Source organism: Astatotilapia calliptera, chromosome 8 (genome assembly GCF_900246225.1).
Source record: "Astatotilapia calliptera chromosome 8, fAstCal1.2, whole genome shotgun sequence".
Classification (NCBI taxonomy): domain Eukaryota; kingdom Metazoa; phylum Chordata; class Actinopteri; order Cichliformes; family Cichlidae; genus Astatotilapia; species Astatotilapia calliptera.
Window position 1 is genome coordinate 4,995,524 of NC_039309.1, and position 22,085 is coordinate 5,017,608.

General features: G+C 42.1%; 2 protein-coding genes across 2 annotated transcripts in view; one reads left to right on the forward strand and one right to left on the reverse strand.

Moving 5' to 3' along the window:
* Positions 1 to 8,063, forward strand: part of skap1 (src kinase associated phosphoprotein 1) — a 37,591-nt gene extending 29,528 nt beyond the window's left edge. The window contains exons 13-14 of the mRNA XM_026178057.1: positions 6,379 to 6,481; positions 6,822 to 8,063. Coding sequence (XP_026033842.1) covers positions 6,379 to 6,471 — 93 coding nt within the window. The 3' untranslated portion in view covers positions 6,472 to 6,481; positions 6,822 to 8,063. The remainder of the gene's footprint in view (positions 1 to 6,378; positions 6,482 to 6,821) is intronic.
* Positions 8,064 to 8,142: 79 nt separating this feature from the next.
* Positions 8,143 to 22,085, reverse strand: snx11 (sorting nexin 11). The gene is made up of 7 exons (XM_026178058.1): positions 21,900 to 22,085; positions 19,906 to 19,945; positions 19,573 to 19,659; positions 14,927 to 15,027; positions 13,472 to 13,567; positions 13,146 to 13,370; positions 8,143 to 11,232 (listed from the first exon to the last, which is right to left on the reverse strand). Exons 2-7 carry the CDS (start codon positions 19,927 to 19,929, stop codon positions 10,044 to 10,046), a joined length of 1,722 nt encoding a protein of 573 aa, XP_026033843.1. The 5' UTR covers positions 19,930 to 19,945; positions 21,900 to 22,085; the 3' UTR covers positions 8,143 to 10,043.

The following is a 22,085-nucleotide window of genomic DNA, read 5'->3' on the forward strand; positions in this document are numbered from 1 at the left end:
ATGCCCCTCGCAGAAGATGGACTTATAATTGCAGTTCTTTTGGCAGTGGCAGATTAATGAGATGCCAGGCTCGTCTGTCTGCGTGTGCTGCTTGATAGGGGGAAATGTCAAAACAGCCACATCAATTTTTCACAGCGATGACAAAAGCACTGTACTCGGGGAGACAAAGGGGTCCTGGCTCTGGGCTTCAGATCCGCCTCAGATGACCTCGGCCCCACTCGCCGTTATTACTTTTCACTGTATGCATCAGATTACTGCCTCGCCAAAGACCTTAAAGGCAAACTAAGTCCAGGTTGGAGGCAGGAGTTTGCTGTTGTATCTCACAATCTTAATGACAGAGATTACTCTTGTTTTGTCAAACTGGACGCTGGAGTCATAACAAGGTGACAGACCACGAGAGAGCGCCCTAACTGCCTCCTAATAGACTTCAAGCGAGCATTGTAAATTATTTAAAGGTGATGCCCGCACGACTTCCGAATGTTTGGTTTACTGTGACGACACGACTCCACCCGTGTCCCATTCTGCGTCCTAATAGCATCACATTCACCTCATGAATAGCATTATTTGGATTATAGCCTGTAATCGCCTATTCATTTTAATGAGCCCTCGGGGAGGGCTTCCCTGTGCCTTCTGTATGTACACGCAGACCCCCAGCGGCATTCAGTTTTACGGGGGGAATTCCTAAGGACCCTGACCTCGATGAGTGAAATACGGGCCCTTGGCTAGAACTCAAGCCCGTCGCTTAACGGGGGACCCAGGCACACGAAATGGCCGTAATAAAACCAGGGCCCATAAATTCTCTCAGAGGGTGGGAGGCCTGGTTGTCTGTGCTGTTATGTCAACACTGACCATAATTACAAGGTAATAAGGACACGCTCTAAGTGCTAAATCAATGGTGCTAACAAACTGTTATTTTTAAAGCTGCGATGTGATTGACTGCTGAAGTGCAGAATGGGATAGCCACAGGCGTGGTGTCATATGGCTGTGAACTGAGGAGAACATGCCGATTGTATAAAAGGCCCTCATCCATCATTATTGATCTCTCACTTACTGTAAAGTGGGAGCATTTTTACTGTATTTGTGTTTTTCCTCCCTCTTGTGTGTTGCTCTGTGTGTGTGTGTATCACTGACAAAGTAAATAAATTAGAAACCTCACAACTCATATGAATCCCATTAGTTCAACAGAATTAATCTCGCAGACCGTGCCGCCTGGTTTCAGCGATGCCTAACTCTGCCCTCCGCCGATGCTCAGCCCGCTGAAACATGAGGTAGAAACGCACGCTGAAATCCATCATGTGATTTTTTTTTTTTTTTTTTGCTCTGGCATTTCATTTCTGAGAGCTTGCATTTTTCTGATGCACATTATGGCTTTACGCTGGCATTTTAGTGTGTGATGACAAATACGGGTGAGCGCAGTTCTTTTTTTTTGCAGTATCACACTCTCCAATTTTAGATTTAAATTGCAAAGATGTTTCAGCCACATCAGGAGCGCTGTAACGGCATCATCGCCTCGCCGGCGTCATGCAAAGGGATATTATTTGTAGTAGGATTTAAAATGTGTTAAATTTATTGTTCCACTTCCCGCTGACACATGTAGTACCTGTAGTGCTTTGTCTCTAAAGCCATAAGGTGCATTCTTGCCCTCTAATTTATGGATCCACAATCAAAAGACGTGGGCTCTACAGGTCAGCTGTCACATTCCTGTATTCCCACAGGCACTCATGGAGAACGGCGGGATGGAGTGGGAAGAGATTTATGGCACAAACCCATCCAGGGTCCTTAAAACTCTGGCAAGTGCTGCCCCTGCTGCTGCTGCTGCCGCCGCCACCACCACCTCTCTTCCTCCATCCCGTCCAACCAAAATCCAGAGAGAGGGCGGCCGGCCAGCCAATCCGGTGCGGCTCCCAAAGAAAAGCGTCACTGCACATTTGGCCAAAGTGTTCAGCTTGTTAGAGACAATGAGAACGTGGACACCACTGACACCTTGTGGTGGTTTTTAATCGCTTTTTTTTAATGAAAACTTTTACAACCACTGAAAGCTGATTTACGTCCTTATAGATGTACTTGTTGAGGGGTATAATCGCGTAAAACTCAAGCTCGGATATTCACAATTTAAATTATATATTCCATGTTGTGTCCTTGCTAGCCGGGACAGTTTTTCGTCATGTTGCCTTCATGTTCTGTTTTGGCCCTCTGCGTGCAAGCCACACCAACTGAAAGCAAGTGAAGAAAAGGAAAAGTGGTCAAATAATCAGATGGGAAAAGTCAAGCCAGGGAGACAAAGAGGAGGGGATCCCTTTATTCTTTTGTGTGAACCCTGTCCACCGCCCCCCCTCTCTCTTTCTCCTTTTCGCTGTCACACAGCCATTTAAAGACCCCTAGCTGCTATTGTGGCCATAGACACCAAGACGCTATAGACAGGCAGAGACATCCTATTTACCACCCAAAGTAGCAGGGGGTGAGTCTGGGGTTTGGGGTCATGCAGGAGGCAGCGGTCATCCCCCGGTCAACTACAGTAGGTCATTATTCAGCCCAAGCCAATAGCCCAGAACAGCGTCCGAGCAGCCCACCCCCCAATCCATTCTGCTTAATTATTATAAATGAGGGGCGGCGTAAACAGCCATCATTACAGACACTCAGTGGCATACACAAATCCACTTTAAATTGCTATTAAGTTAAGGAGCTATCTGTAATCCCAGGCGTGCATTAGAAAGGAGCGAGTAGGTTTTCTTTTTATTAAATCTCATCGTCCCTGAGATATTTTCAAACGTTCTCATGCTCTGTCATGTTTCCAATTTGAAGCCAATTCGCTGATTTAATTAAAAGCCCACTTGGAAAAAAATGGACACCAAGTAGCCATTTCCATCTCTGGTTAAGCCGAGTTATCATCCGTGTTTCCGAGTAGATTTCGACCTCCCCACCCCATCAAAATAAAGAGAAGATCCTTCTACCCTGAAGTTTCAGGTGTTATCAGTTGTGAAGTGTACCTGTGTGAGCGGCGAGGAGGGCTTGCTAACCTGATAACAGGTTACAGATGGTGTGCTTGTGCCTGGCTGAGGTGTCCATGTTTCTTTATTAGGGTCAGCAGTGATGGAAGAACTGCAGAGAGCTGCAGTGCATGTGGAGGAGAGCGGGGAATAAAAACAGAGAGGATGCAGGCGGAAAGGTTGCTACAGGAGAGACGTGGAAGAGAGGAAAAAGAGGAGGTGGAGGAGGGGGTTGGAAATGGGGAAGGAGGGAGGGAGGGAGAGATTGTAACACCCAGGCGGCGGGTTCAGCGGCAGGGCAATGAGAGACTTCCTGCGCTCCATCATGCCCAAGGCCTGCCTCAGTCAGCTGGTGGCCGAGGAAAGATGCCTCATGTGTCAGGCTTATTAGCACTCCCCCTAGTTTGTATGCATTTGGGATTGCACGAGTGTGTGTGTGTGTGTGTGTTTCATGTGTGTGAGGAAAACATGTGGTCAGGATCCGTGCAGATTTTTACACGTGAAAAAGGTGATTTTTTTCTTACCTGACACGAATATTGAAGATGTGTTTTGTTTAGGCGGATAATGGTGGCGTGACACGACACCTGCCTTCGCCCACCGCCCTCTGTCTGTCTCTCTCGGTCGCCACATCCAGCCAACCTCGACTCACCTTCTCCCCGCTTCGAGGCTCGGGGTAGCTGTCAATCTGTCCTGCGGGTCGGGGAGCCGTGAGCGATGGGCCTATCAGAATGCCACCATTAGCCAGCCCCCTGAGTGGTAAATAAACGATTGCCCCGGTACACTGCAGGTGTTGTCATGGCAACCCACTCTCAGTGCCAGCCCCGCCCACACCCGTTCTCCCCCACCGCCACCCCACCTCTCCTCTTGGTGGAGGAGTCACCGGGAGGTCAGCGAGTCAGCGTGCCGCAGCCGCCACGACACGGCGCTGTTTGCCCCCCACCACCACCACCACCTCTCCTCCCCTTTCAATTTGCGCCCAGGTTGCAGCAAACACAGCCTCGGATACGTGTCACCTCAGCACACGTTTCCCAGAAGTCAGACCCCTCAGGGAAACCTTATTTTTCCCCCTCACAGGGAACATCTTCCATTTTAGTCCCGAGCCCAAACGTTTATCTGTGCCCCGTTTGTGAGTTTCACGGCCTGAAAGCCAAAAAAACCAGAGGAAAACAAACAGAAGGGTGGGGAGTGGGGGCATTGAGGAGCCTAGTTTTTGTCATTTGGATAATTTAGTCTGCAAGCCTTTTGGAATGTCCCTATTACAGCAGGTGTACTCTGGATGAACCCATTTCAAGTGTGAGGAAGATGGACTCTGCACGCCTGACAGACTTCTACCGCCATTGGCACCCACTCCGTGATGTAGCAGTTGTATTAAAATGGCGACGCTGATAATCCAAAAGACCTTTCTCAGGGAGAATTTGAGACCGACTGCACAGATGGGCCGCGGAGATAAATAAAACTCTCTGTCACTACGGTTGGTGGAATAGTGCTGCGACGCCCCCAAGGGAGAGAAAAACTGTTTCGCTCCCTCTCTCCGATGCCTCCCCCCACCGTCCGTCTGTCTGCCCTCTCCTCCTCCTCTCCTCACGTTCTCCGAATGGGAACCGGAGCCAGCTTTCCGCAACCGGGCTTTTCCCTGCACGGTCTTATGGGGAGCATAAAAAGGCCATTTCGGCCCTAACTTTCCCCTTCGTTATGAGCTCAGACACAGCGAACTGTCAGTTTGTCAGAGAGCCAAGCACACTGGAGCATCCCAGTCAGAGCTGTCAGAGAGGTTTGCAGGGGGAAAACGATGAGGCCTGGGTGGACAATCTGCTTATTGTGGGTACCTGTTTGTGCTGTTAGAACACTTGAGCCTTGTGGTTTATTACCGTCTAAGCGGTTCATCCATCCTCGCTGTCCAAACACCGCTCATTAGCTGCAGGCCTCATTCCTCTGGCTGCAGAGAGGTGTCAGGTCCGGATGATCGGCTAAACCTCCTACACGATGCTTTTCATCATGTCAACAGAGTGCGCGTGAACCAGAACCTGAATCTGAGGCATGCACTCAGCGGAAAAAACCCACCAATTTATTTTACATATGTGTCTGCACGTGTGTGATAAACTGTCCGCACAATCGCGTCGGGTCTGAAAAAGAGGAGAGATGAGTGGCACTGGGGTTTCTGCTCCAGCAGGGTGGCTTGTGCCCCCACTGCCAAGCCGATCGCTTTCCAAATATTGATCCAGTACAGATCTACTCATAGCCCGGCTGCTGTGATCAGATCATCATGCAGCGGTTCAGTCATGTTCGTTAAATGCTTGAAGCAGATTAAATAAGCAGCTTCATTATTTCAATGTACAGGTCTGGAAGCAGTGCAAACTGCTGTGTTCCCTGTATAAGTGTATATCAATTAACTTACTTACATTTGATTCGGCTTAGAGTTAACTGCGATTCTTTCAGCTACAAATAAACACACACAAAAAAATCCCTGTTTTCATAGAGATTCTAGTAGATTTCCTCCATGATAACCAAAGCATATGTTCAACCTCTATTTATTAATTTTTAAAGCCAAATTTTAGCCTCAAATAAATTTGTCTACATTATATTTTTAGGGTTTTTCTTCTAGGATGTTTTCTTTCAGTTCAGCAGATGAAAAATCAACATTTCTGGGGTTTCTTATCTGCACAAAGACTCATATGGTTTTCAGTCACAATACATCCTCCAGATCGATATTTATTGTTTGTTCTTAGCTTGTTTCAGGTTTTTTTTAAATCCCCATTATTATGCTTCTGAACTGTCCTAATTGTAAATAAAAGCTGTAATCATAAGTAATGAAAAAAACTGGTGTTTATGGGATTTTTTTTGAGGCACAGTGGATTTAATCGGTCACCTTCAACCAGCATTTATATTTTCTCTGAACATGCGCGTGAAATAATCCGTCTTTTTTGTGTTGTTTTTTTAATCACAGTACAGAAATGAACCCTCGTTATAATTAGTCTGGGGAAACGGGCCAGCTGTGGCGATGGCTTTGGAGCGGTTAAAAAAAGCTGTTTTATTGTAGACACTCGCTGTCTCGATAGCCTTGTTTACCGTTTGCCTCATTTTTTAATGAAAACCCTGGAGGCTAATACACCAAAAGTGTCCATTAGGAGTGTTGCGCATGGCTCTTTGTGGACGGGACCACGCTCGCCTGGATTTCCTGCGCCAGAGTTGACTTTAAGCATTTGTAACCTGATAGTTTTTCTCTGGGTTTCTGTGTTAAAATAATTCAAATGTCTCCTCTTGTGTTCAGTGGTGTGTCAAATCAGTATCAGTATCAAAGTGCAGGTTTTATGCCTGATCCCGCTTTGTTTACCTGTTCCTAGACGCCCTTTGAGCCTCACCGCTCTGTTTCTTCTTTTTTTTTGGGGCCCAGGAGTACAACATTCACGGGTGGTGGGTCGGCGAGCTAAACGGCACCGTGGGCATCGTCCCCAAGGACTTCCTGCAGCCTGCCTACATCCTCTGAGCTCCAACAGGTACCGAGGTACTCTCTTATCATCAGCATTATGGACCATTACTGTGGCCTAATACACAGAAACGGTCCCCCTGGTACTCATCCAGATTGCCACTGAGGTATATGCAGTCGTTGACCTGCCATTTATGGCATCTGCTGGCTGGAAGAAGTACTGCATAAAGCAATCCGAGTGCTGCAATGGGCAATGGGCGAGGATAAATATATGCAACAGAGGCATGATTACAGCGTCAGTTGTCCTATTTAAGAAAATGATTCCCTAATGCAGTCAGATAGGTGCAGCTTAAAATGAACACTGAATTATTAATGCGTCCTTCTCTGATACGGTTTCTTTTTCTTCACAGCGCTGCGGCTGCCAGCACGTCCTGCCATGAATTACTCTTGACACATCTGTCAGATAAGCGTTTGGCATTTCAAAATTATTCCCCTTTTATACCAATGTAAATTATTATATTATCACCTAAACCTGCTGCAGCTGTACTTACTCTTGTACACTATAAGCCATTTATAAAAGCCTGTTTAAAGAAAAAAAAAAATCTAAGTGCACACTAGAGCTGGAGTAATTAGTCTGTTTATCAGTTTTGATAAGTGATCAATCGTCCTAAATGTGAGATTTCTCATTTTCTTTATAAGTCTCAACCACTGTGTAGAAAATTCAGAGAAGTGCCAAACTAAACAGTGAATGTGTTAATTCAAATAAAATGACAGACACATCAATAATTAAAAGCACCATTAGCTGCACTTTTGAGTGATTAAGAATGTTGCATGCATGCATTTATGAATCCACTGGATAAATCTGAAAACAGGACGTTGATTGTTAGTTTATAAATAATTTTCTCATAACTGACATAAGAAACAGTAATGTAAAGTATTTTAATGTAAACTCTGCTCAGAAATACTAAAAATAAAATATTGTGTGCTTTTGTTTCTGTTCTAAAGAAAAAGGGGGATTTTTAAAACTGTTTATTTGGAGCCACTAGGTGGCAGGCTTGCTTCAATGTCTTGAGTCATGTGTAAAAAGCTGTTTAATAACATGTCATGACAGTAAAGAGGACAAGGTTTTATTGAAATAAAATAAAATAATCATGTGCACATGTACATGGATACCATCACTCACATTACCCTCGTACTCTTTGACATCCGTATTTAAACAAAACTCAAAATAAACCCCTGTAGTTATTACCAGGAACAAAACCAGTGAAACGTTAAAATCCCTCCACAGCTTAGATGCAAACAGCTTATTAAAATAAAGTCTGATTTCTGTGCGAAACCTCACAAATAGAACCTGCCGGTCCCTTTTAAATGCAGCTTAAAAGAAGCAGAAGTGTTGTGGGAACAACGTCGATGCAGACAGGTTACAGGCAAGACGACCAGAATTTCCACAGCAGGCATTCAGGATGTGTTTGAACTCGCTCATTACGATGCCAGAGGACGACGGCACGATCACACTGGACGTTTCAGTGATCAAACAGGCTTAAAAATTTTGATATAACTGATAAATTACAGGATTTCTTTTAGTGATAACTCAGTTATTGTACCTTTGTATTTTTATTTAGCTTTTACTAGAATTTATTTTTAGCTTCCAGATTAGGTTTGCTTTGTTTTTCCTTTCTTTTTTTTTTGTTAATTGAGGTTAAGTAAAATAAATATTAATATTAATTTATATAAATAAAATTCTATATTCATATTCTAATCATATTCTATGATTAACCCAAGGTTGTTAGTTTTAACTAAAACTCTGTGTAATAAAATCAAGACTAACTGAAATTATATTGATAATGATGATTAAAATGAAATAGAAATAAAAAGAAAATTACTTTAACTTCAGTGTTTGTCTGGTAAACTTTTTGTTGTTTGAGATTTAGGATGTCTAACTGCCTCAAAAGGGAAAAGTTTGTACTGTAAAACCAAAAAAAAAATTTGACCAATGACAAATATCCTTTATATTTTAATATTTAAGTAAACTAAAATCAACACTGACACTAATAAAAACTGAAGTGAACATTTTCAAACCCACTCTGGGAATCAACAAATTGCACTGAAAAGGAAAGAAAATTGAAATAAAAATGAATTAGAAAATACAAAACTGCTGTATTTTAAGTGAATTGTGTAGCATGCAATAATACTCTTTACATGCAGATAGATGGAAAATCCATCATAAAATCCAGTGCATACAGAGTAATGAGTGATTTCAGACACACTGAGTTGTGGAGAGGAAAACACACAGGTGTGTTAATCATGGCTACATTTCACGCAGGGCAGGTCCTCTTTTTGGATGAACCTCAGTTGACGTGTTTCACAGGTGTCTGCTGTGGAAAAAGGCCCGCTGGAGTTAAAGCTCACATGTGTGAGGAAGAGTAAACTATTCTTAAAAATAACCTGTGCCCATCTTGCCTGAATGGAGTGTATAAATTATAAGTAAAAACTCTTAGTGTGTGTAAAACCATGTCATGGCCCTAAAGGTGCAAGGCATCCATTTCTACTTCATGAAGCTGTATAAACACAAAACAGGAATCACATTGTTACAGATCAGAAGTTCAAACAGGAGCCTCTGTGCATTTCACAGGTTGACTTAAGTGTGTTTTTTCCCCTCTCATCCTTCAGTAATAAATACCAGTTTAACACATGATCAGAGACGTGTGTACGGGGACTGAACTATGCGTATGCTTGTTCTCAGCCCGAGTATCATCCTGCGTTAGTGACCAGCACAGTGAAAGCTGTGAAGAATTAATATAAGCCGGGTATAACAGAACTATTTAACAGCATGTGAAGCACATTTAAAGAGCAGTTAGGTCTCATTTGAGGCTCCAAATGTGACGAGGAACTCTAGATTTAGAGAAAAGTTCACTTCGTTCAATGTCTGTCGTGAAAGAAAAATGTGTCCACTGATTATTTATTTTAGTGGCTTTCACCATTCCTCCTCTCCTTATTGGGAATTTAGAGATCCCCTTTTCAAAGAGATTTAAATAAAGGTTTTTCACATTGATCTTTTAAGTGCTGAATTTCCACTCTCTCTGTCCACTGTAGGAAGCAGTGTTGTGTTTACAAGTTAACCCCCTCCAGGGTTTTTCTAGGCTCAAAATGGGCCTCAAGAGTCAAAGTCAATGCAAAGACTCTGTGTTAACATGCTTTAACTTACAAAAAGAAAGAAAAAAGTCTCTTGATGGTCAGTATGAACAGGAACCACAAATTTCACTAAGTTTCAATACAAACACAAAGGAATGTGAACTTATCCTTTAATTTAGGTGGATATTTTTGCCTAAATTCAGCCCCAGCTGTTTCCTTACTGAAAGGCCTCAGAGTATGAACCTAAACTTAACTCGAGCACCTTCTGCTGTTCACTGAAGCCAAATGAAGAAGTGAAGCAGTCAGGAGGGAAATCAGATCCGGTACATAACAGAGAAATTCTAATGTTAGATTCATGCTGTTTTGGAAGTGTTATACCTACATGACTGAGAGTGTGAGGTGTGTCTCGTAACCCTGACGATATGAAGACGCTGTGTACGATGGGCAGAGTTTGGAACCGAGCGTTTGATTCAGTGGATCTATATTAGAGGAAGACTTAACTAATGCACCTCCACCTCCTGAGTCTCCTCTGAAGGTGAGAGCGTGGCTTCCTCCTCGGTACATCTACCGTCACCCAATCCACGAGCGTGGCTGGTTGCTAAGATACTAAAGTCTCCATTTTCAGTCAGATATCCTGCAGTTACAGCAGAGTTAAGGTCTGCAGATTTACTCAGGTCACTGAGGGTGTATTGCAGGTCCTCATCCTCCTGGGCAGAAAGGTGCAGTTTTTCATCAGGATATCCGTTCACCTGCAGGTCCATGATGTTCCTGCTGGATGCCTCCACATCTGACCAGCGAGTGGCGTCTTCAGGAGGAGTCTTCACAAAGTCGTTTGCAACCTGGATCGAGTCGTCTGCCTCCTCACAAACGCTTTCCTCATCACTGACCTTCACGATGCTGTCGTTGGAAGATGGCAGAGAGGAGCTGACCGTGTCGCACTCGTCGCTTTCATCTTTGTTGCCAGCAAAATCCACTTCCTGTGTGTCATCACCATCCTGTACCACCGCAGATACACCGTTCAACATGTGGGCCTCGTCACTGATTTCTGATTCGAGCAGTGTTTCCTCGTTACCTCCTGCTTTGTTGCCTTTTTGGTCGTCTGCGTTGACTTCTAGAACATGAACCTCATTAACCTCAGAGATGACGGGATTCTCGGTACAGATGTTTTCCATAGCTTCCTGAGATCTGGCATCACTTCCTAAAATGTGTTCATCACAGTTATTTTCCTTAAAATCTAAAATCTTCTCAGAATCATCACATTTTTCAGGCTCACAGTTGACTTTTCCTTCATGAGCATCCTCATTACTCTCCTGCAGCTCCACCTTTTCTTCTTCACCTGGAGGTAAAACAATCTTCCCATCGATCACACTGTCCTCAAAGCCGATCCCCGTGAACGTGTGCACCTCCACCGGAGTCTGTAACCTCTGCTGGATCTGCTCAGCAGAGCTAAGACTCTCTGGACTGTCCCCCAGATAAAAGGTTGCCTCTGATGGGCCGCTGTCCTCAAGAACCGTTTCAAGAACGGCCTCAAGATGGTTGCTCTTCTGGGAAATCCTTACTGAGCATTTCTTCCTATGGTCCTGATCATGGACCTCCAGTAAACCTTCTAGAGGGTCAGCGTCACCACATGAGACGAGCTCCGGGCTGATGGTCTCATTAGGTTGTTGGCAAGGTTGATGAGGAGCCGGGCTGTGGAGGAAAACGGGAACAAGGGTTTAGAAATTGTTCAGTTTAAACATTTTATACATTTAATGAGGAGTTGATACGTTGCTACTAAAGGGGAGAGGTGTAAGGAAAAGCTCTAGAATACGGAGACTATGCTGGTTAGCTCAGCTTAGCACAAAAACTCCAGAATGGAGAAGTAATCATCCAATAAATAAATCACAAAATCAATCATCCAATCCCAACAATTTCCATCTTTTTTTTTTGTAATGTGTTAAACAAGATAAAGAAGAAAGGGCTCTATATAACTGCCAACATTCAGCCGAATTAAGAACAAGCAGCAACATTTAGGGCTAAAAATCTGCAGTTCCTGTTATCCGATTGTTCAGTCTGACGTCACTAGCCGTGTCTGGGTCTAAACTCCGCTGCAGGTCCATATATCAAACGATCACTATGGCATTACTGAGAGTTGAAAAACTGTCTAAAGTCTTTCATCTTTAATAAAATGATCAGCGTTCTGCTCTACCAGGTGTAACAATTGAGTTTAACATCCAGGCATCCATGAAAACGGAATTTATGACATTTAACGGAGTTAGAAGTTAGCAGGGAGTTAGCTCGCTAGCTTCTATCTAAATACAATATAGCATGTCCTGACTGCGGGGTTTTGGAAACAAATTAAAACGTACAGCTCTGCTATCACTTCCAGCATAAATGAAGACAGAAAACTAAACAGCAGGGACGTTTGTAGGGTTACTGAAGTTGGGCTAGCTGGTATATAATGATGTGCTACGTGACCGCTAGCGACACAGCTATGTTAGCATAATATAAACAAGCTAACTTTTTTTCCCACTCGATAAAAGTTACCGTGAGTGTTCTCGGTGGTCAGGAACAAATGTAATCGCATGGCAGGATGCTGTAAAAGGACCAAACTTCAGCCAGGAGAACAACTGAGATAATCCATCCACAATACGAGGTTAGTCATTCATATACTGCTGCATGGGCTGGGCTGTAGTTACATCCTAAGGTTTTAAAAACTGAGCTTAAATAAATGATTAGTGGTAATAAAAGCCGAGGGAGGTCAACAGTGATCACTGACTGTTTTAGGAGCTTTTTGAGATCAAATAGAAGAAAATACAAAACATTAAACATGTTAACAATACAAAAGCCATATTAAACGCAGACTACTTTAGACCCGGAAGTAGGATTCGTCACGTCATCACTTAACAACCGGATGGCCACTTGAGGCTGGCTGCAAATGAGTCAGTCCCCCATAGACATTGTTAAAATGCCCAACTTTACTACAGAAAAAAAAATACAATGGTCTAATACAAAAAAAGGTTTTGGCCTCTTTGGGTAATTTTTTTTTTTAACTCATCGATTTGGAAACTTCTAGACTTCACCTGGCCTTCTCCACCATATTTGTAGTACTTTTGGAGTATTTTTAAAGTGATCTGTTAATATTGTCTGCTTTGTGTTTAACTGAGTTAATAAGTTTGTGACTTTTGGTAAGTGAAATTCTGGATTTTTTTATTGGTTATTTAGGAAAACTTAAAATTCAATCCTCTTGTGCAAATATGGATGCTGCTGGCTTAAAAAAACAACAACAACATCAACGATGACAACACCAACAACAACAACAACATGGTAGCTGCTAAATGTTAATGCTGAGGCTTCAAATGTCTCAGTTGGTGAATATAAATAGTCTATTGTTTACAATCATAGACTGTATATAAATGATGGACAAACATATAGACATGTTATATCTACTCTCAGGTTTTAACATGGAAGTCTATTAGATTGGCTCACTTTTGGAGTGAGCCTCAAGTGGGCATTAGAGGTACTGCAGTCATTGTTTTTAGCCTGTGACATTGGTTGCTGTTTGCAATACACCCGTATGCATAATCATCTCTGTAGGTACCGTTCTGATCTTTTTCACTTACCTTTCCATTGATTCGTAAGAAATGGTCAAACATGGCTCCTTGATCAAATCGTCCTCCTGTGCCTGAGCTAGTCCCTGATTGGACGAGGCATACGTGAGGATGGCATCTGTCACGGAGTAAGGGGTGTGGCCTTGGACACAGTCCTGGATGTGACCGACTGGCAGCTGGGTCTGTAGAAAGAGGTGGAGCTGGCTGTCTGACAGACAGACGGTCATGTGCACCACTCTACAAAAAAACAAAAAGAAAAAAAATGACAGAGGTAAAACAAGATTAGAAAATGCTTGTTTAGACGATCAAATACTGATTTTAGAAGAAGGAGAACTGACTTGTCCAAGAAAATCTGAAGTCCCTTTCTTCTCTTCTCCAAAAAGTCCTCATTGTTGAAGGAGAAGAAGGATTTCCCTGGAAGATCTGGGACTGGTCTGTAAGGATAAATAATAATAATTATCCATGTCTGTGGAGATAATTATGTTAAATCTGGCATAGAAACACTGCTCCAGAGGTGCATCCTCATATTTGAGGTCACTGTTTCTATAAGCAATCCCAGTGAACCAAAGCACTCAGTCGCACTTTTTTTTCTGGTTGGTTCTGTGTGTCATCACTGAAGAAACCTGAGATTAAAGGATCTTTCAGACATATCTGTGAATCACACAAAGCTTATCTCATAAAGTCCAACAATAAAAACATGGAGCTGGAAATGAGCAGAGTAGAATCACGTTAAAGCAGATGAGTTTCCTGTTCAGTCCCGTTTTAATTTTGTTTCAGTAAATATCTGGCTCTTAGCTGCTAAATGCTCCACACAGAGCAGCTAATGTACATCCATTTATTTTCTTAACCGTTTAACCACTAACATGGGCTGAAGCGTATCCGGCTATCACAGAGAAATAGGCAGGTACACCTCAGATAGGACTCCAGTCTATCACAGGCCTAACCCTCTAATCAGAATCACCAGTTAACACATGCAAATCCAGTGAGTGTACAGTCAGAGGAAAGGAGGAACATGCTTCACAGAGCTAAATGGAGTCTTGTTTCAGGCATCCCTCTACTAGATGAGACACAATTCATCTTTGTAAAAGACAGCCTTAGATCACTAACAGACATTTACACAAAATGTTTAATTGTTGTTGCTTTTTGTTTCTCCAGACTTTTTTTTTTTTAAAGTCCCAAATAAGTCATCCACATTGATTCCATGTCCATTTCTCTAAATAAGGTTTGTACATCTTGTTATAGAGAAGGGGGGTGGGGGTTAACTGACTCTGTTGTGTAAAGCACTTTAAAAGAAACAACACAAATATTCTTATTTTAAGCATTCTGGAAATCCAGGATGCTTAAAAGTCTTTTCCTGATTGTTATTTTGGGATTAATAAACCCTGGGTGGCGACCTGCTTTCATCTCCATCTTTGTCATATCTCGTCTATAATATCCAGACAATAACTTGAACCTGGTATTCAATACCGCTGCACAATCCACTTTGTATTGTCTCTGTCCTGTCTTTGTTTATCGTACAGTTAATATTGTATAGTTATCATTATAGTATTGTATAGTTACTAATTAATACCTTTTTAATCCCTTTATTGTACCAAAATTTAGCACGTTATTTATTTTATGTCTAGTTTTATATCTCTTGGAGATATATCTTTTATATACTAATAAATGCACCGTGGGAGGCTTGGGGTGAATTTCGGTACACTGTACACTGTGTATACTTCTGTATTGACAATAAAGCTCTTGAATCTCTATGAGGACCAAAGAACAGAACAAAACTGGACCAGCTGACTTACACCAAACCGGCGTTCTTCTGCAGCTTCTTCTTGAGCCACACAAACTCACTGTACCGCCGCCGCACACAGGATGTCTTGGCTGTGAAGGCTTTACTGTTGGTCTGAGAAAAAAAAAAAAAAAAGTATTAAAAATGGGAACGTTGGTGATATTTTGAGGGCTTTTTTCATAATATAATTAAAATCAAAAGGCACAATAGCCTGACGCCAATAGAAAGAGAAGGGGGAAAGAGGTGTTGTTCTCTGTGCCGGAAATATTCAAAACTACATGAAATGCAGATTCTTTCAAAACAGAAAATAATAATCCCCAAATATTTCACTTAGTCCTGCCTAAAAACATAATAAAGAGTCAGATATTTTTAGGCCAGTGGCTGGGTTACATACGGGCCAGGTTTTTAGTAAACTCATGCCACTGATGATCACACTCATGCTGTGACTTTAGTGAGTCATGTTGCAGCTGGTGAAACTGCTGCTGAGCTTATGAAGTTATCACATGTCTGATTTGTTCCAGTAACATGTGACACTTTCTAGTCATGTCTACATAACAACGAGGTCCGTGGTTTTTAAAGAAATAACAAATAGAATCCAAATTCATGCTTTTTAAGATGTAAAATAAAATTGAATTAGGAGCAAACAATGTCAAAACTACAAGTTTAGAGAAAGAAGAACGGAAGCGCTACAAGGTCCTGACATCTGATCCCACAGCACGCTTTGGTGATGCAGGTAGGATTACAAAGGTCATGGAAAATGTGATAAATATCATCTGCAAGTATACCCTCAGGGAAAAAGAAAAAGCAAAACAAAACAAGGTATTGTGGTAAAATGATATTTTAACTTTGGTCGTTTCTTTAATCCAAATTAGTTAAAGAATAATGTGTTCGTCTTAAAAATGTATTATTCATTCATTCATTAATAAGCAATCTACCAACACCTGTGACCTGGTACATTCTAATCACCTCTGTCAATTCTTGATATATATTATTATGTATTTTTTATATATTGTGCTATTTCTTAAATGTGTAAATCTGTAACATTTTGTAGTGTTAAATAGTCGACTCTGTTACTGTTACTGTACTGGAGCAACTGTAACCCACATAATTTCCTTAGGGATTAATAAAGTATGCTGATTCTGATATAAAACACCGAGGGTGATCAATGGGCTAAAATTTTTAAATTTCAACCAACAGGTGAACAAAAGTGCTGCTAAAGATCTAAACTTCTTAAAGATGATAAGAGAAAGACTTTAGACCTTTCTGCCGCCTGCCTAACAATAATGTGTCGCCTCCTGCATCTCCCCATTAGGTATCCTTTATATTGGCCTTCTACAGATAAAGGTCGTGTTTAACACATGTAAAGTCCTCACGCTTTCCAGAGTTAACACCCAGAAGACCCCTTGGGACCTTAAAAGTAATAGTTGAGCGGGGAAATTATGAATTATGCATGAAATTAGGACAAAGAATGCGCTTTGTCCACTTAAATTTACAGAGATCTGTGCATTCGCTTTTACTTTCAGCCACTTGGAATGTATTTCAAGCGTCTACTTAAATTAAATCCCATTTATAGAAAAATGCACAGCACTTGTGATTTCCCTTTGTTGGAAAGTCAGAACCTCTCTGGTGGGTCGCAAAAATGTTTATATGCAGGAAAACCCCTGGTTAGATTTAGACACAGAGAGAGCTTAGGCAGTTACAGTGGGGCAAAAAAGTATTTAGTCAGCCACCGATTGTGCAAGTTCCCCCACTTAAAATGATGACAGAGGTCAGTAATTTGCACCAGAGGTACACTTCAACTGTGAGAGACAGAATGTGAAAAAAAAAAAATCCATGAATCCACATGGTAGGATTTGTAAAGAATTTATTCGTAAATCAGGGTGGAAAATAAGTATTTGGTCAATAACAAAAATACAACTCAATACTTTGTAACATAACCTTTGTTGGCAATAACAGAGGTCAAACGTTTACTATAGGTCTTTACCAGGTTTGCACACACAGTAGCTGGTATTTTGGCCCATTCCTCCATGCAGATCTTCTCGAGAGCAGTGATGTTTTGGGGCTGTCGCCGAGCAACACGGACTTTCAACTCCCGCCACAGATTTTCTATGGGGTTGAGGTCTGGAGACTGGCTAGGCCACTCCAGGACTTTCAAATGCTTCTTACGGAGCCACTCCTTTGTTGCCCGGGCGGTGTGTTTTGGATCATTGTCATGTTGGAAGACCCAGCCTCGTTTCATCTTCAAAGTTCTCACTGATGGAAGGAGGTTTTGGCTCAAAATCTCACGATACATGGTCCCATTCATTCTGTCCTTAACACGGATCAGTCGTCCTGTCCCCTTGGCAGAAAAACAGCCCCATAGCATGATGTTTCCACCCCCATGCTTCACAGTAGGTATGGTGTTCTTGGGATGCAACTCAGTATTCTTCTTCCTCCAAACACGACGAGTTGAGTTTATACCAAAAAGTTCTACTTTGGTTTCATCTGACCACATGACATTCTCCCAATCCTCTGCTGTATCATCCATGTGCTCTCTGGCAAACTTCAGACGGGCCTGGACATGCACTGGCTTCAGCAGCGGAACACGTCTGGCACTGCGGGATTTGATTCCCTGCCGTTGTAGTGTGTTACTGATGGTGACCTTTGTTACTTTGGTCCCAGCTCTCTGCAGGTCATTCACCAGGTCCCCCCGTGTGGTTCTGGGATCTTTGCTCACCGTTCTCATGATCATTTTGACCCCACGGGATGAGATCTTGCGTGGAGCCCCAGATCGAGGGAGATTATCAGTGGTCTTGTATGTCTTCCATTTTCTGATGATTGCTCCCACAGTTGATTTTTTCACACCAAGCTGCTTGCCTATTGTAGATTCACTCTTCCCAGTCTGGTGCAGGTCTACAATACTTTTCCTGGTGTCCTTCGAAAGCTCTTTGGTCTTGGCCATGGCGGGGTTTGGAGTTATACAGATACAGATGATGAGTTCGAACAGGTGCCATTCATACAGGTAACGAGTGGGGGACAGAAAAGCTTCTTACAGAAGACGTTACAGGTCTGTGAGAGCCAGAGATTTTCCTTGTTTGAGGTGACCAAATACTTATTTTCCACCCTAATTTATGAATAAATTCTTTACAAATCCTACCATGTGGATTCATGGATTTTTTTTTTCACATTCTGTCTCTCACAGTTGAAGTGTACCTCTGGTGCAAATTACTGACCTCTGTCATCATTTTAAGTGGGGGAACTTGGACAATCGGTGGCTGACTAAATACTTTTTTGCCCCACTGTAAATGTTGGACAGGTTTATAGTTCCTGTGAAGTAAGAGACAATAAAAGTGCTAACTTTTGTCCTAAAAAAAGTATTCTTGAGGAAACTGTCTCACCTATGCAACACAATAACATGTCGACAACAAACAAACCCATGTAAGATCATGTGAGGTTGCATAGTTTTAGCCAATATCATGAGTCAGCTCCCACAAACACACAGACACAGAGAGGAAATCCGCCCAGGCATGAAGCCTTGCTGCTGAAACCGCATTCCTCGGCACGGCTGGTGTCTCCATAACAACGTGAAACTCCTCCCCCCCTAAAAAAAAAAAAAACATTCAAGGAGCGGTAAAGCCCCGACTCTTTTATACTCTTATCTGTTAAAAAAGTTTGAGGAAATCCTTGAGGTGTTGTTTCAGGGAGAAATGTCTTTATGTGTCACAGACTATTTAACATTCAAGTCTGTGTATTTTTTGCATTTTATCTGCACTGTAATCACTGCAAACAGTTAGTTTGCAGTACTCCATCCATCCACGCAGGCATGCATGCATGCATGCATGCATGCATGCAGTGAAGCCAAAACCTCCAAAACTCCTGGGAGGACTCATGCATGTGTTGAGTTTGCCTCTTCATTGTTGGACACCAGCACCCAGGAGGCATCCTAGTGAGACAGTGCATCACCTCAGCTGGCTCCTTTCAATATGGTGGAGTAGCGGCTACATTCTGAGTCCTTCTCAAATGACCGAGCTCCTAACCCTAGCTCTAACGGAGGCACTTGCAGCAACAACTCATCCCTGACCTGTAGTGGGTTCTGTGAACCAGCTGAGAACTATGACCTCAAACTTGGAGGTGCCAATTCTCATAGCTGCGACTTGGCTACACCCAGAAATCCTGTCCATACAATTTTGATCCCAATCAGTGAAAAAAATTAAGTCCAGTGAAGTCCAACACCTACCGGGAATGAGTACAACCTATTACCGGCAATGAGGACCAATGGATTCAAACCAACAATTTTCCTGCTCTGAGGCAGCAGTGCTTAAACACACATTCACTTTGAATTATGACTCTGGTTTAATTAGTTGATATAACCTAGTTTAAACTACACATTTCTGCTTATAAATGATTATCAAAAGACAATTAATTTTTTTTAATGTGTTAACAGTCAAACGGAGACGTATGTTGACATAAAACTACTTGTAATGCTCATCTGTTATCTGCACTATAATCACTACTACAATTAAAGTGTGGAAAGAAAACCCTGTGATGTCCCAGAACTGTACGTGTTCTCTTCAGGTGTTTATGTTTTTTGGTCCAAAACTTTAACCTGAATGAAAATCTTTAATCACCCACAAACGCTGTGGCCAAACATTTCTGCTGCTGGTTCATTTTCATACTCACATGCAGGAATATTTTATAATCCACATAGGAGTTCCAGGAGCCTTCGTTCTGAATGCGGGGATCTTGAACCCGCACTGCCACAAACTCCTGAAAGATAGACACACAAAGCGTGTCAGCAGTGCTGTTTGCATGTGTGTTGTGTCATTATTGTGAAACCACCACACTGTTGGCACGACACAGGCCTCTTCTGCAAACTTTGTTTTTTACAGAGGCTTTTACCCATCAGTCTGTTGTTCTCCAGTTTAGCTAAAGGCTAGTGTGAACATGTGTAGAAAGCAGAACTTGTGTTGAAAATTAAAACATTTAAATAAGAGAGAGAAAAAAGGTACTTACATCTTCTTCGTGATTACTGATCATCCTACCGAGTGCTGCACTGCAAAGAGAGGAGCAAACAATCAGATCAGCTGCGTCAAAACCTTTTGAACATTGAGAAAGTTTCACCAGTGGCGTCATGAGCTCATGAATCACCCTTTGAAAGAGAAGCTGGGCAGCTCAGCCTAACTGAGTCACTCTCACACTTCTATTTACCATGAGTAGCCCGCAGCCACTCTTCCACAGAGGGGAGCATGTGTGAAGTGAGATTAACATGCAAGCTTAAAGTCACAGTTTTTTTGCTCTCTTTTTACCCTGACAGAGAAATGAATACATTAACTGGTTTAAAATAAGCTGCAAGCACCACATTTTCACTGATTCTTTTAATTTACAGTACAATCCAAGAGTGATACAGATTCTCCACTGAGGAATACCTTTTAAATGCAACCTGCTGAGTTGCATCTTACTAACAAGCCCAAAGGAAGCTGTGGAGACATGTTACAGCAGCATTTCTATTCCACTGCTGATGCAGAAAGTGCATCAATTTTTTTTCCTGCTTGCTCCTAATATAGATGCCAAGTGCATTTTACACTGCTGGGAAATGCAGATAATAGTACACCCATAATTTTCAATTAATACAACTAATCTCACTTTGATCTAATCAAAAACTAAAGTGATTTCCACGTCTTCTTTGTTAGGCTACATGGCAGTGCTGGAGCTAAAGGTGCTAAGCTTAAAGCGATCCAGTTTAACCAGCTGCAGTGTCAATGTGCAGATGTCATGTTAGAAATGAATGCATAACCGATTTGCAGCACCAATGTTACCTTTTGTATTTTATTTTATTTGTAATAGGCCATACTCAGTCGGTCCAATTTGTGCAAAAATAACACCCTGCTGTTTACGTGAGAGAGCTCACAGCCTAAAGCAGGCAGCCCGAGTTAACCAATAACGCTGATAATCACCATCATGACACCCGTTAACGCCAACTGGGGTTTCAGGTTTTTGTTGACACAAGGAAACCCCAGCTATGTTGAATTTTCTTCATAGTACACCTCACAGGACTAAAAGTATGCTGTTTAGTCTGTTTCCTGCTTTGCAAGCTTCCCTGTTATCAGTAACCAAATACTGGAAGTTGGTTAAACCACTGTCAGTTCAATTCTTTAATTTAACTTTGACTGACTGGTTTCTTCCACCAGTTCTTAAAACTAGTTTGAAAATGACATAACACTGTCTGAGTGACACCTACACGAAACCCAAAAGTGTCCACGTGTATTGAGTCTTGTGAAAGTTCAAAGCAACTGAAAAAGGGTATTGATACTCAGCACAAAGTGTAAACTATGACTGCATCCAAATATCAGCTGAATATCAGGACCAAAATCCACCACGAAATTGGTTATTGGTCTAATTTAGTATTGATATCACCTCAGAATTTGCCAGTCAGCGCTTCCTTATTGTAAACAATATGTACACGGGGGTTTTCAGGCAAAAATCAGACAATATGTGACAAAGAACATGCTCTTAATTTTTTTTGGCCTAAAAAAATTTCCCCATGTAATGGTGGTTTTGTGGCCAGTCTTAAATATAGATTCCTCTTATAAAGTGCACTAGCAAATAAGCTATAAATAACACACAAGCAGGATGCGTGAGTTCAGCAAAAGAAAAAAAAACGATTTAAAAAAGCCAGGATGATCTACATGTACATAGCTAGTCTCAAAACAATCAACACAACAGGGACAATCACTTTAAATCTCCTTTTACTGTTACAGACACTTTTAACAGCTATTCTCCACCAGAAACACCGCGTAAATGTGTTTTTCTCTGCTTTAGCTGGCATTTCTTGAACCAGTTTGATAACAATCGAAAACAACCACATATGAGCACCCACTTGGAAGAGGTGAAGACTTAACAACAACGTGTTTCGTTTAGTTTCCTGGCCTGACTAATTGTACTTTTCAACAAGGTGGCTAACAAACAAACACCAGCTGAAGGGCTAGCTCCAGCTAGCAGGTACTTACTTTCATACGTTGGCTGCTGTGGTCTCGCCCGGTCGGCTGTGATCGACGTTGCTGGTTTCGTTTGTCGATATTTCTGCTCGATTTGGCAACAAATTCTTCAAACACAGAGGACTGTGTTCACCGGTAGCTCCTATCTCCATTTCGCAAGTCACAAGCTCCACCCCTGCGCGTCACGTTTTTACGTCA

What these genes read in the sequence shown, in the direction of transcription:
- snx11 (XM_026178058.1), bottom strand. Translation starts at nt 19,929, where the DNA reads ATGATCAGTAATCACGAAGAAGAT. An exon ending in TCAGTAATCACGAAGAAGAT is followed by an intron (nt 19,660 to 19,905) that starts GTAAGTACCTTT and finishes TCTATCTTTCAG; the next exon opens with GAGTTTGTGGCAGTGCGGGT. An exon ending in ATTATAAAATATTCCTGCAT is followed by an intron (nt 15,028 to 19,572) that starts GTGAGTATGAAA and finishes TTTTTTTCTCAG; the next exon opens with ACCAACAGTAAAGCCTTCAC.